The 12968-nt window shown below is 47.1% G+C and overlaps 1 protein-coding gene across 1 annotated transcript in view; it reads right to left on the bottom strand.

Moving 5' to 3' along the window:
- Nucleotides 1-12968, bottom strand: part of ptprea (protein tyrosine phosphatase receptor type Ea) — a 321222-nt gene that overhangs the window by 67325 nt on the left and 240929 nt on the right. Inside the window, exon 4 of the mRNA XM_078564878.1 lies at nt 6497-6582. Within this exon, the coding sequence (XP_078421004.1) occupies nt 6497-6578 (82 nt within the window). The 5' untranslated portion in view covers nt 6579-6582. The remainder of the gene's footprint in view (nt 1-6496; nt 6583-12968) is intronic.

Raw genomic sequence — 12968 nt, 5'->3', positions numbered from 1 at the left:
CACATACATTATCCCTGCTCCTTCCCTGGCTAAGGTAGCTCAGATGAGGGGCTGAATTTGGGAAGGGGGTGATTTTCTTCTTGCTACCCCACTTTCTTTCAGTGGGAATGGAATGATAATGGGGCGAGAATCACAAGAAAGATTTAGTGCCAACTTTCCGGCATCCCTATGCTCGATGTGGTTTGGCAGGGGGCCTTGAGACAGGTGACCATTCAAACCAGGCAGGAGCCTCAACAATACATTTAAACTGGGGTCCTATGAATTTTTTTTTTAAAGTCTCGATGCAATTCTTCCAACTGTTTGAGTGAATGTAGCACTCTCCGCGCAGTTGGACCAAACATAAGAGTGACCTAAACAAAAACAGAAACAGAAATACCTGAAAAAACTCAGCAGGTCTGGCAGCATCGGCGGAGGAGAGCACAGCTGATGTTTCAAGTCCTCATGACCCTTCAAAAGAACTAAGTAAAAATAGGAAAAGGGTGAAATATAAGGGTCATGAGGACTCGAAACGTCAACTGTGCTCTCCTCTGCCGATGCTGCCAGACCTGCTGAGTTTTTCCAGGTATTTCTGTTTCTGTTTTTGTTTTGGATTTCCAGCATCCGCGGTTTTTTGCTTTTATAAGAATGACCTAACCTGTGTTCCTTAACTGTGAGTCTGTTGAATGAATTTTGGGATCCAGGAAGAGCAATAAGCATTCTGCCTGTTCCTGGGCCCTCTACAGTACCTCCCACAGGTATCACCTGCCCCCCAACTCCTACCTGAGGAGCTGCCAGGATACCTGATTCTCCACCTCTGCCCCTACTTCCCCCCCCACCCCCGCCCCCCCGAATGGCAAGCTGCCTGTCAGGGCTCATTCAGTGTGAACAACTTGCTTTTATTCCAATGGAGCCGATTATCAAAATTTATCAGGCAATATCAGGCAGCTGATGTGTGATCGTCCCATTCCATGTCTGCCAAATGCAAGATCACCTCAGGGTCTTTGTAATCCAGTGTGCCACCCCATGGTGCATTTTTCCACTGTTCACAGTATTTTATTTGAGAGATTATCTCCCGCTTTTTCATAATTCAGTCAACAAACCTTTGATTTCTGAATGTTTTGTGCTAAAGATCTGATAAAGTCCACTTTCAGGGACAGGGCCATGATTTATGCTCTGCCCATGCCTGTTGAGGCAGGCAGCTCCCAAACTTAGTGCGGCCTCCTTGTTTAAATGATTGTAGTGTTGGTCTGAGTGGGGTCCATGCTGTTGCTGACTGATCAGCAAGGATCTGAGCTGCATCATCTGATATCACGTGGTGCAGCCAACCTGCCCCTCTTAAAGGGTATCTGCCCCTCTTAAAGGTGAGCTGCACTCAGGAAGAAAAGTGCTGCTGACTGCCTATACTGACAGCAGCTGCAAAAGGGAGCTGCACAAACAGAGCACCAGGGAAGAGAGAGCACTCCTAGGTTCACAGATGTGGTGCCTTAGCGGTGGAGGTTGACTGGAGAGAGAGGTCAGGTTTCCATGGGAGACCAGAAGGCCTCAAATGATCATGCTCCGATGGGAATGAGTGATTGGGAAGGTCAATGCCTGGAATCAGACCCCCAGGACCTAACAACAGTGCTGCAAGAAGTTAAATTACCTCAAAAGAGTGGTCAAGGTGTGCGAATGAATCTTCAAAGGGCATCTTCCTACCCATGGCAACACCCTCGCTGCCCAATGCAGCACACTCCCATCACTCACCCAGCACCAGTGGTTAGCATTCAGGCTTAACATTCAGATACTCCACCTCACCCTCACACACCTACCAATGCTGCCAGCCTCACACCTAGCTCCTGTTGCTTCCACATACCTCCAGCTATTCAGCTTTGGCAGACACATCACCAAACACAGTGCAATGTAATCACTGACATTGTTGCAGGACAAGGTGGCCCACAATAGGAGAGAGCACGGCAGAACTGATGGGGGACAAGGACTACTGCATCTCCTAAGCCCTAGTGAGGAAATGATTCCCAGCTTCATGGTGCTGGCTGCAACAGAGTCTGTGCCATTTGGCATTACTGAAAGCATTCAGGATAACAGTATGTTTGTGCTTCATGCCCCTTCTGTATCCACCTCACCCTGATCCTGCTTTCTGGCATGTTGAACAAACTACATACACCATTAACTTGGACCGCTACCTTTCCACCCTACCCCCTCTCCCCACCCCAACTTTCCTCTTCTGATTTTCTGCTTTTAGATACTCAAGACCTGACCAGCCACTGCACCACAAGAGGAGGCGACAGAGCAGCAACACAGCAATGATAAAGTTACTTGCCCTGACACCCCCAGCCGCCAGCTCAGATGCTGGCACTGCAAGTACCTTAGAACTAGTATAGAGTAGTCACCAAGCCTGTGTAGGCTGCAGGTAGGTCAGAGGAAAGGGACAGATCATGTGCCAACTTCAAGGGACTCAGATGAGGATCCCTCCTTATAGGAGAACCCTGATAAGGATGCAAACTGAATTGCTGGGTATATTGGCTAGCCTACCCAACAGCCTTCTGCCCCTATTGGGGAGCATGGAGGAGTCTGGTTTCAACTTGACAGAGGGTACTGCACAGAGCTTGCCCTCTCCGCAGCCTTGGCTCCATCTTCCTGCCATCCTGCAAATCCAGAGGCACTGCAGCTGCAGCCCCCATACCTGTTGCAGCTTTTGTGTAGACAGGTCACCAAATCCTCCACCCTCCCTGTGAAGATGCAGCAACACCCCCTGCCAAATACCCTCGCCACAACGCCTGCAAAAATACACAACTGTTTTCCCACAAACTTTCCAATAACCGATGTTCGTCCAAATCATCTTACTTGCATGTTAGTTGGCTGGCTCTTTAAATAGGGCATGTGGCCGGTCCCCTCTGAACATGGGGTCTTCGGTGAGTGATAAACAAAATGCATTGAGTGAACCTGCAAGATCTAAGATTGGAATTTGTGCCTCAAATCAGCCAGGACAGCCGTGTGATGTCACAATCTGACCAGTTGGGAAACATCTGATGTAAACCTGGCATCCCTGACCCAGCGTGGGGAATATTTTTGTAACAAATTTTTGAAAGCAGTTTTGAAACAAAGTTAAAAGCATTTTGTGATGCTCCTCATGTTCTTACAAAAATAAAACAATATCAACTCCCTATGTAACTAATGCACAAATATTAGTCATTCACGGAGGACTAAATTTGTCCTTTTGGCACTGCTTTATGTGAGGACAAAGCTAGGGAATTCTACTCTCTTGATTTGAAATGAACACCAAGAAATATAAATAAACTTTCTTCACAATGTTGTAGGAGCAAATTCTCAGAATTGGAAATCTAATCCTGATTTTGAAGTGGTAATGAAGCATGAGGTGATATTTAATGGCTTTTGCCCACCAGCTCGCGAGCCAATGAGAGCCCCAGGTCGCCTCTTTTCAGGCACTTAACTGGGCCATGGTGAGCATTCTCCAGACCAAGGAGCTTGGAGGCTGAAGTCCTGCCCGCTGAGAGCTGCCACCCAATCAAAGGCTGGCAGCTCCTCAATGCTCGGCAGCACCACTGGGGAGGCAGTGGCTGCAGCTGGTACTACACCCATCCGACATCCAGCATCATTGAAGGACTCAGGCATGGGTGAGTGATGGCGGGATGGGAATCATGTGTGGGGGTCATGAAGGGGTGGGAGAAGGAATGGTCTCAGCAGGCCCCCCTTCCCGATGCCAGGGCCCGATCAGGCACTGTGCACCTCTGATCACGGGACCCACACACCCGCTCCCCACCCCGACCCCTGCATCCACCCCCCTAGAAGCCCACAATCAACCCTGACATGGTTTACTTTTTGGGCTCCCGATATGGCGAGCTCCTCCGCCTACTGCTGGGTGACGGGATGAGCTCTTTAAGTGGGCATTATTTGCCCGCTTAAAGGGCCTCAATTGGCAGTGGGACAGGCCTTCCTGCCACGGACTTAATCAGGGCAGGAGCGGGAAGGTGGCGGGGTCCTCACTCGCCACCCTTCTGCCCGATGAAACGCCCCATAACCACCAAATTCGCCATGGCAGAGGGCATTAAATTCCACCCATGCTGTGGAATGTGTATGGTGCATATAGCAACGTTTTCATTTTAAAGGAAATGTAATACTAATATAAAGCACAGAAGAAAATGTTTCATATGCAAAGCAAATTTACTTTAGAAAGGAAATTCTGAGGTGGATTGCTCAGATTAGAACATCAGAATTGGTTCAGAACGGGAGTCACTGAAACATAAAATTGCATATTTTCACTTTCTTTTATAAATTGGACTGCATTATTTCTCCAACGTCAGCTGTAACAAACCAGAAGTACAAGAACCCAAGAGCAGCCAGAAGGATAATTCTGTTTAGCCTGCTGCTCATTGTAAATTAAATCCTTTTTAAATGTTAACAACTTTCAACAGCTGAATGTGTACACTTTTAGTGCATAGTGCTTTGGCTGCCTCCAGTTCTGGTGAACAATATTGTTGAGATAAATAGCCCCCATGCCACCACTAAACATCTGCTTGGTAAATAATGAAACAACATGCCAGGACAAGCTAGATCAGCATTCACAGATTGCAGACATACAACAGCATAGGCCAATGGCAGACACAAACTTCCAGCACTTGCGTGAGTGCATTAACATCGTTTTAAATCATTGTTTAAAGTACAACCTAAATTCCAGAAATGCACATAAATGTTGAGCTTCACGGAACCCTGGCATATTGGGCCTCATACTCGTTGATGAAGGGAAGGTGTTGCAGGAGTATGTCACGGAGGTAGGAGCTATCTGTTAGTACTGCCACGACACACAGGCAAGTGATTGGTGGTCAGTGGTGGGATCACAGGGCTCATGGATGGGGGAGGAAATGGCCGGGGGGAGGGACAGCAATTGGGGGCTGGGGAGGCTAGAGGTCAGGTCCAGAAGGAAAATACTTCAGTGGCCAGGGCCAGATTCTGGAGGTTGCAGATTGGGTATCTTAGGGTTGGGTGTGGCAGTGATTGGAATGGTACTTTGCAGGTGAATAACTTACCAATTATTCCAGGAAATGTTAAGGATTGGTTTCCCCAAGTACCGCCAGCGTTGACACTGGCTGCCTCTGCGCAAACTTTGATGTGGAGACCTGAAACAGACGTAACGTCCCTTCTCTTGCATATGTAAACAGCCTAACATCTCATTCGTGCATATAAAGGATAGTCATTGTTTGTTTTTGCACAATATGGTATGTTAAGAGAATGGATTGCTTATCATTTTTGGACAGCTGGTTGCTTTCTATGTTATCAAATTAAATTGTGGAAGTGAGTAGTAAATGCACTTGTATTGAACTAAATTGGAAGTGTAAATTCCCAGCAAGTATCTTCTATTGAGACTGCCAGTGAAAGTCATTTAATCTTTACCAAGTTCAATTTATTCTCCACCAACCCGTGGCTTTCAATAATCTGATAATGTGTTGATGGGTAACTTATGGGTAAATTGTAGCTCCAGGAGGGCTCTGCACAAATTCAGTGCTTAAGTGGCCATGGCCCACACAATTTTCCATCCATTAACACTACATGGAGCAGCTGCGTTTATTTGTGCCGCAATACTTCTGGCAGCACTTCCTGCAGTGTCAGTGCCTGCATTAAAGATGGCAAAGATCAAAAGAAGAGACAAAAAACCACTTCACTGGTCTGGTTCCTTAATGCTTCCACTCCCCACTTCTTCCTGCTTCCCCACGATCCCTCGTGTGGCCAGCTCGCTACTCCTTCCTGCTTGCCCCCCCTCCTCCACTCACCATGCTGGTTCCCCTTCTTGCCACCCCCTAGGCCACCTCACCACTGCCTTTGTCATTCCCTCACATGCCCCTCCATTCCCTCCCACTTCCTCTCACTGCTCCCTTACATCCTCCCGCTGCCTCCCACTTCCCCTTGCTGCACCCTTTGCTGCTGGCCTGTCTCCTCTCGCTCCCACCTGCTTGCATCCCCTCGCCGCTCCACTTGCTCCCTCCCGCAGCCACGCTGCTCCCTCCTGCTTCACGTATCCCTTCGCCGCTCCCTGCCATTTTCTTTCACCTTTTCCTCCTGCTCTAGCCTGAGGCCAAGTGAGTGGCAAGGGGCCGCAGAAGGGAAGAGGCAAGGGGTCACAGTAGGGAGTGGGGAGGAAGTGGCAAAGGGAGTGGTGATAAGCTGCGGTGGAAAAGCAGCGAGGGGAGCAGGCAGCGGGCAGGATCCAAGTTTTGGGAAGCAGATGGCAGGCAGTGAGTGCACAATTGTGATGCAAGTGGTTGGAGAAACCACACATGCACTGGTGGATGGAGTGGAAGCCAATTTCCCAATTTCCTTTTCCTGGTAGCAGTGGCAGGATTAGAATGTGATCAAAATAGCACTACTATTCTGGCACTTCTCCAACTACTTCTTCATAAGGACTGTGCCCCTGTAAGAATCTTGTTATTCACAGCAAAGCTTTAAACAACAGATTTTAATCATCAACTCTACTAAACATGGACAACGCCAGAGCCACATTACTTACGTTTAAAGTTAGCAGGTGATTTCGTTGAGTTTGGGGAGGTCGCAGAATACAAATTTGTATCATTAGACGTATTACTCATCATGGCACTGCAAGTGAACGAACAAAGAATTATTTCAACAAAGCAGTGTATACAGAAGCATAAAATTACAGAGTTATTGATAGAAATGGGCAGGCTGTGTCAAATGGATTTCAATGTAGGCAAATGTGACCTCATCCACCTTGGAACCAAAAAGGGTAGAATAAGGTACTTTCTACATGGTGAAAAGCAAGAAACAGTGGAAGTCTAAAGAGGCTTAGGAGTCCAAGTACATAAATTATTAACACATCATGAACAGGCGTGGTAAATAATCAAAAAGGCTAATGGAATGCTGCCCTGTAGGTCGAGAGGAAAAGAATAAAAGGGGAAGGAGTCATGCTTGAGCTATGTAAAGCCCTGGTTAGACCACACGTGGGGCAGGATTTTTCACTCGGGGTGCGGGTGCGCGCCCAACACGCCTGAGGGTAAAATCCAAGGGCGGGATGAGGTTTCTGATATTAATTAAAAAATATATAAAAATGTTTGGGCAGAATTCTTATAACCTATATGTTTAAGTGAGTGAGTCTGATGTCTTGTCATTTTTTTCTGCATTTTAAAATCTTTATTTGATGGTTTTAAATTCTTCAGCTCCCTGAGGCAGCTCTCTGCCTTCAGGAAGCTTTCATTGCGCACTCCCCAGTGCCTGCGCTGACTTCAATGTTTGCCCTCCTCCCGTCACCCCCGCCACCCCTTGCTGTTGATTGGCCAGCCAGCGTGATATCGCAGCCTGGGGGGGGGCGACTCGCATGTGGTAGGCCGTTTCCTGGCCATTCCCAGGCCCGCTCACCACACCTGCCCGACAACCTCAAAATTCTGCCCCATGAACTTTGAACTGTTCTGGGAACCACACCTTAGGAAGGGTATACTGGTCTTGGAGGAAGTGTAGCTGCACTAGAATGTTACCTGGACTCCAAGGGTTAACTATGCATGAGCAGAGATTGAACAATCGAATCCAAAGAAGGGTCACATTAACTCGGTTTCTCTCTCCACAGATGCTGTCGGACCTGCTGAGCTTTTCCAGCATTTTTTTGTTTTTGTTTCAGATTTCCAGCATCCGCACTATTTTGCTTTTATATTATGTTGAACAATTGAATGTTGGATTCCCCAGAAATAAAGGTTAGGGGGGTGATTTGATCAAAGTTTCAAGAAATTAGGGGACTAGTTAGGGTAGATAGAGGGAAATTATCTCTGTTCGTTGGGGAGTCGAGGACTGGGGGTACAGTCAAAAAAATAGAGCCAGAACTTTCAGGAGCAAAATCATGGGGAGAATTTTCTCCCCGTCGGGATGGTTGGGCGGGAGCAGGCATGCAGCCGATTGCTGCCCGTGATTGGCCGTGCACCGCCAATTTACGTGGGCGGGCCAATTAAGACGCAGCCGGAAGCGCTGTATGCTCCCTGTGTGGGCGGGGAGGGGGAGGAGGAGGGGGGAGGGGGGGCGGGTGGGAGGAGAGAGAGTCGGGGCCTTCGGTCTTACGTGCATGCGCGCGAAACAGCGCAGAAATCTCCCTGAGGCACAGAGCTGCCTCAGGGAGATTAGTTTGATTTTTAAAAATTTAAATAAAGGGGAAAAAAAATTCAGAGATGTCCCCTCATGTGACAGTGTCACACGAGCTGAGACATGCCTATGAATGTCCTATTCCCAAGTTATGTATCATCAGCAAACTTCAAAATTTGACTTCTTATACACAAGCACAGGTCATTTATACATAACAAGATAATCAATCATGTGACAAAGCAACCTTCAGTTTTAGAATGTCAATCATGTGAGATGCTTATGACAAATTTTACTTAAAATTTTTATTAAAGTTTAAAAACTTTCATGAAACCTCATCCCGCCCGTGGATGAGGTTTCATGATAAACGCGAAGGCCGCCTGGGCTCTTCGCCTGCCCCCCGCCAACCTTAAGGTTGGACAGGCAGCTCAGTCAATTATTTTATTTGGAATTTAAATGGCCTTAATTGGCCTTTGACAGTTCGGCAGGCACGCAGCCGACTCTGTTACGCGCCTGCCAAACTGAAGATCTGAATGACGCGCGGTGACGTCAGGACGCACGCCCGATGTCATCGCGTGTCATTTTACACGGCGGCGAGTGGGGCCCGCCCCTGCTCGCCGACCCAAAGATTCTGGCCCATGAAACACTTCTTCACACAAAGGTGATAGGATTTTGGAACTGTCTTCCACAAATGGCAAATGATGATAGATCAGTTGTAAATTTTATAACTGAGATTGCTAGATTTTTTATAACAGAAATATCAAGGTATATGGGGCAAAGGTGGTTATATGGAGTTAGGCTGCAGATCAGCATAATCTCATTGATTGGAGGAACAGGCTTCAAGTGCTTGATAGTCCATTCCTCTATGTTCCTATTCCCAAGTTACGTATCATCAGCAAACATCAAAATTTGACTTTTTATACACAAGCACAGGTCATTTATACATAACAAGATAATCAATCATGTGACAAAGCAACCTTCAGTTTTAGAATGTCAATCATGTTAGATGCTTATGGGGTCCATGACAATGTTTGGCAGTTGCGTTAACAGTTGTAGTGAGCTACAAGAAGCAATGTCATCTGAGAATTCAGACATAGCTCGCAAACTACGTGTACATGTCTTGTAATCAGAGCATCCAACACATAGCCTGTGTGTCTGTTACAGCTGGTGAACGCTCTTTAAACTGGCCTATAAAGCATCTGCCAGTTCTTTTTTTAAAGGTGCTTGCGCATAAAGCTAATTTCAATCTTGGCTCAGCTCAGTCTCAGAATTTTTGCAGGCCTTGAGTAAAAGAAGCGTGTACTCCTTGATTGATGGATTTGGACCAGGCAGAAACCAATCCTTTACCTTGAATCAGGAAAAGGCCGTTCTCAGTTCTCCAGAAGATGGTACACTGAAGAACAATGCAACTGGTCCAGCCAATTACTGCTGCTGAAATCTGGTTGGGGTTATAAGGCATGCAAGGGAAACCCCAGGAGGAGATGACAGCACTAATTGTATGCTCCTTGAAGCATCTGATGTGATGACGCACAAGACAGATTAAGATCTTCACCAAGTCACTAGTGCTGGGTTGCTTTGCAAGATGGTGGCAACCAGTTGTGCACGGCTATCTGAGGAAACTGATGGAGAGAGTCATCATGTAACATCTCCAGCATTACCTCAACAGCATTGACTTCTACAGAGCAACTTGCTACGACTTGCAAAGTACATCCTCCAAAACTTTAACAAGAGAGTGTATATTGATGATGTTCCTGGCTGTGGAAAAGGCTTTTGACAGGATTGCAGACAATGGGCTAGCCTATGCACCATTTCCCAGCTTTACACCCCCAGTCAGCTGATTACACGAATGCCACTTTTTCTGAAAGGGTGCACAATTGTTATTAGAAATATGGACAAAGAAGTTACTACCAGATTTTGCCCAATGGCAGTAGTTTTCAGGACTCTGCTCCCAGCCTACTGTTGTTTCTCAGTTATATCAATGACATTCTACCACTCAAACAAAGCATTCAGGCCTTCTCACAGCTTGCTGAGGGAACATCTTTCTGCTGGTGACAGTCGAGCACAAGGTGACAGAATCTTAAAATCAGAGCCAGGTGCATTCAGGAGAAGAAGTAAAAGGGTGATAGAAGTGTGGAATTCCCCCGTAAAAAGCAATGGATGCCACCTCAATTAATAATTTTAATTGTAAGATTGAAGGTATTGAGGGATATGGAGCCAAGATGAGTAGTTGGAGTTAGGATGAAGATCAGCCATGATCTCACTGAATGACAGAACAGGTTAGAAGGGCTGAATGGCCTACCTCACTATTTCTACATCACAATTTGTGCCTTATCCATGAGCTTGGAAATAGCAGCAGACAAATGCTCAAGATGCTGGGATGGCCTTGAGGAATAGAAGCTTTTATGTCTAAGGGGTTCCCACATTTTCACGTATGGAATCTTCCATTTTTTCGTGGATGGGCAATCTCATTCTTTTATGCATGAGGATTCTCACATCTTTATGTTGGATGTCTTCATTTTTTGTCTATGGGGAAAGGGATGAAAGAAAGCTTGCACTTTTATAAAGCCTTTAACATCCTCAGATTAGTTCAAAGCATTTTCTCTAGTTTCTCAATTGCTGTATTAAGACTCTGCTGTCTGTATTGTCATTTGCAGTCGACTCACTAGTTTTGACAGACATACCCAGCCATCGGCTCCAAAAGTTGAACATTCTTGTGTTATGACATTCCCTGAACCATAGACAATTACAATCCAATTGTCATTCCATATCTAATAATAGTACATGCACGGTTTGAGTGTCATAATGCACATGACCAGAGATGAGAAGCTAATTCTCATTAGATCAGATTGTAGGATACTCAGAAACATTCCACATATTTCGGGAAATAATGGCAGCGCCTTTTCAAGACCGTAAAATAACTTTTAAAGAAATCAAAGCCACCAAATATCTGACAAATGACATTTCTCTTCAATTAAATTCGTCACACGGGAACTAAAAATAAAAATAAACAAGGGACAGGATTTTCCTTCCGGGGCAGGGAATGGAAATTGGAACCATTTCCGTACCCTGGTGGGGGGGAGGAGTCAATGGCCTCAGTTTTCATGGGGACGCCCTTTTCATTGACCTGGAGACAGGTTTGTCAACTAATTAGCCACCGTAGTGGTGGGAATAGAGGCGGGGCTACACAAGTGTACCCCAATTGATATAGAGCAGGGCAACCATTACTGTGGTTGCTGCTTCACTGCTTCATTTTCAGTATTGAAGATTATAGAATATCCCAGGAGGGCCAGAGGCCTGGAACCTGGGACAGAACAGCCTCTCGATTCTGGCAGACGTAAAAGAGAGGAAGGATGTCCTCTTCACACAGGGTGGCAGGAGGAGGCCACCCACCTAGACTAAGTTGGCCTGGTTGAGATAGCTGACGCCATCAGCAAAAACTGGATCCAGTGTAGGAAAAAGTTTAATGGCCTGGGTTTGTTCTGACAAGATGACTGCAACCCCCGATCCTCTGGACTGGCCTCTGGGTATTACCCCTCCAGCAGACACACCAGCTGAGCGACCACAGGGTGCTTGCTGCTCCAGAGTATGGGGTGGGTATGTGCCCAGGGTACTGACTGATGCCTCCTCAACAAGGCTCCAAGCTATAGCGCTGCTGAGGAGCTGCCAGCACTGAAACATGCAGCTGGCAATGGCCACAGAAGCCAGCGGTGCCTTATCACATTCTCTCTTGTTCTTGCAGGAGAAACAGGCTCAAATGCCTACAAGAGGGATCTCCTACATACACATTACCACCGCCAGGGAGAAGGGAGCCACGGACATCATCTGAGTCATGTCACGCACCACGAGGGAGTCGGACAAGGCAAAGCAGGCCGCTCGGTGGAGATGGTGATTAGAGTGTACAATGCCTTCATTAAAGGGGTGTATTGGAGTTCAGTCTGTCTGGCAGCAGACTGAACACTGAGTTATATTGGGAAGCCTCAGCACTGCAGGAGCTTCTGCTCTCCAAGGCTCATTCTCATGATCTCTTCTTGTTTCTCCCACAGGTGCACACATCGAGGTAATGAGACCAACTCCCTCACCATCACCAGGCCAAGCACAGTAACTGCAGAGCTCAAAAGTGGCACCATCAAGCCATATACATGTACCCTCCAACAGTGCAGATACAGTTACCTCGGTAGGTCCTCACATGTGGTTGGATAGGATGGCACTGGATGATGAGCGCCTCGCTAATGAGCAGGAGGAGGTGCCAGAGGCAGAGTTCAGCTGAAACAAGCCTGAATCAGATGATCCCTGATGTTGGTGGCACCCTGACAAGACCTTGAGCTCCGCGTTGGGCCCGACCATCTTCCTGTACAGAGCACCTTGGTGTTCTGCATCTTCCCCCTCCACCTCCTCTTCCATGTCCTGTTTCTCCTCTTCCTCCCATGAGCTGTGTGCTTCCAGGGTCTCACCATTCTCAAGGTCCACACCTCCCTGGAGGCCCATGTTATGGAGAGTTCAGCAGACCACCTCAATGAGTGAGACCCTCGCGAGATTGTACTGCAGGGCACCACCTGACCAGCCCAGTCACTGGAACTGCATCTTTTGCAGATTGCTAGTTCAAAATTGCTGTTTTGAGCAGATAGCTTTGGTTCTATCATCTCTGTCTCTGGCTCTCATAAAGCCATGAGTCACCATCTCTTCGAGGGATATCCTTTGTCCCCTTAAATCCATCCATGGAATTTGGGGATTGGAGTGAGTGGAGGCAGCCTGGCCTGCTGGAGGGTGAAAGGATTATGATAGCTGCCAGGAAAGGGAGAGTACACTTGGAGGGAGTTCTTGTTATAGTTGCAGAACAGCTGGATGTCGAGGGAGTGGAAGCCCTTCCTGTTAATGGGTCTCATTGGCCGGTCACTGGATGGCTT

The sequence above is a fragment of the Cetorhinus maximus genome, chromosome 20 (assembly GCF_964194155.1).
Source record: "Cetorhinus maximus chromosome 20, sCetMax3.hap1.1, whole genome shotgun sequence".
NCBI classification, from domain to species: domain Eukaryota; kingdom Metazoa; phylum Chordata; class Chondrichthyes; order Lamniformes; family Cetorhinidae; genus Cetorhinus; species Cetorhinus maximus.
The sequence above is the reverse complement of the archived record's forward strand: the minus strand, read 5'-3'. Positions and strand labels throughout refer to the sequence as shown.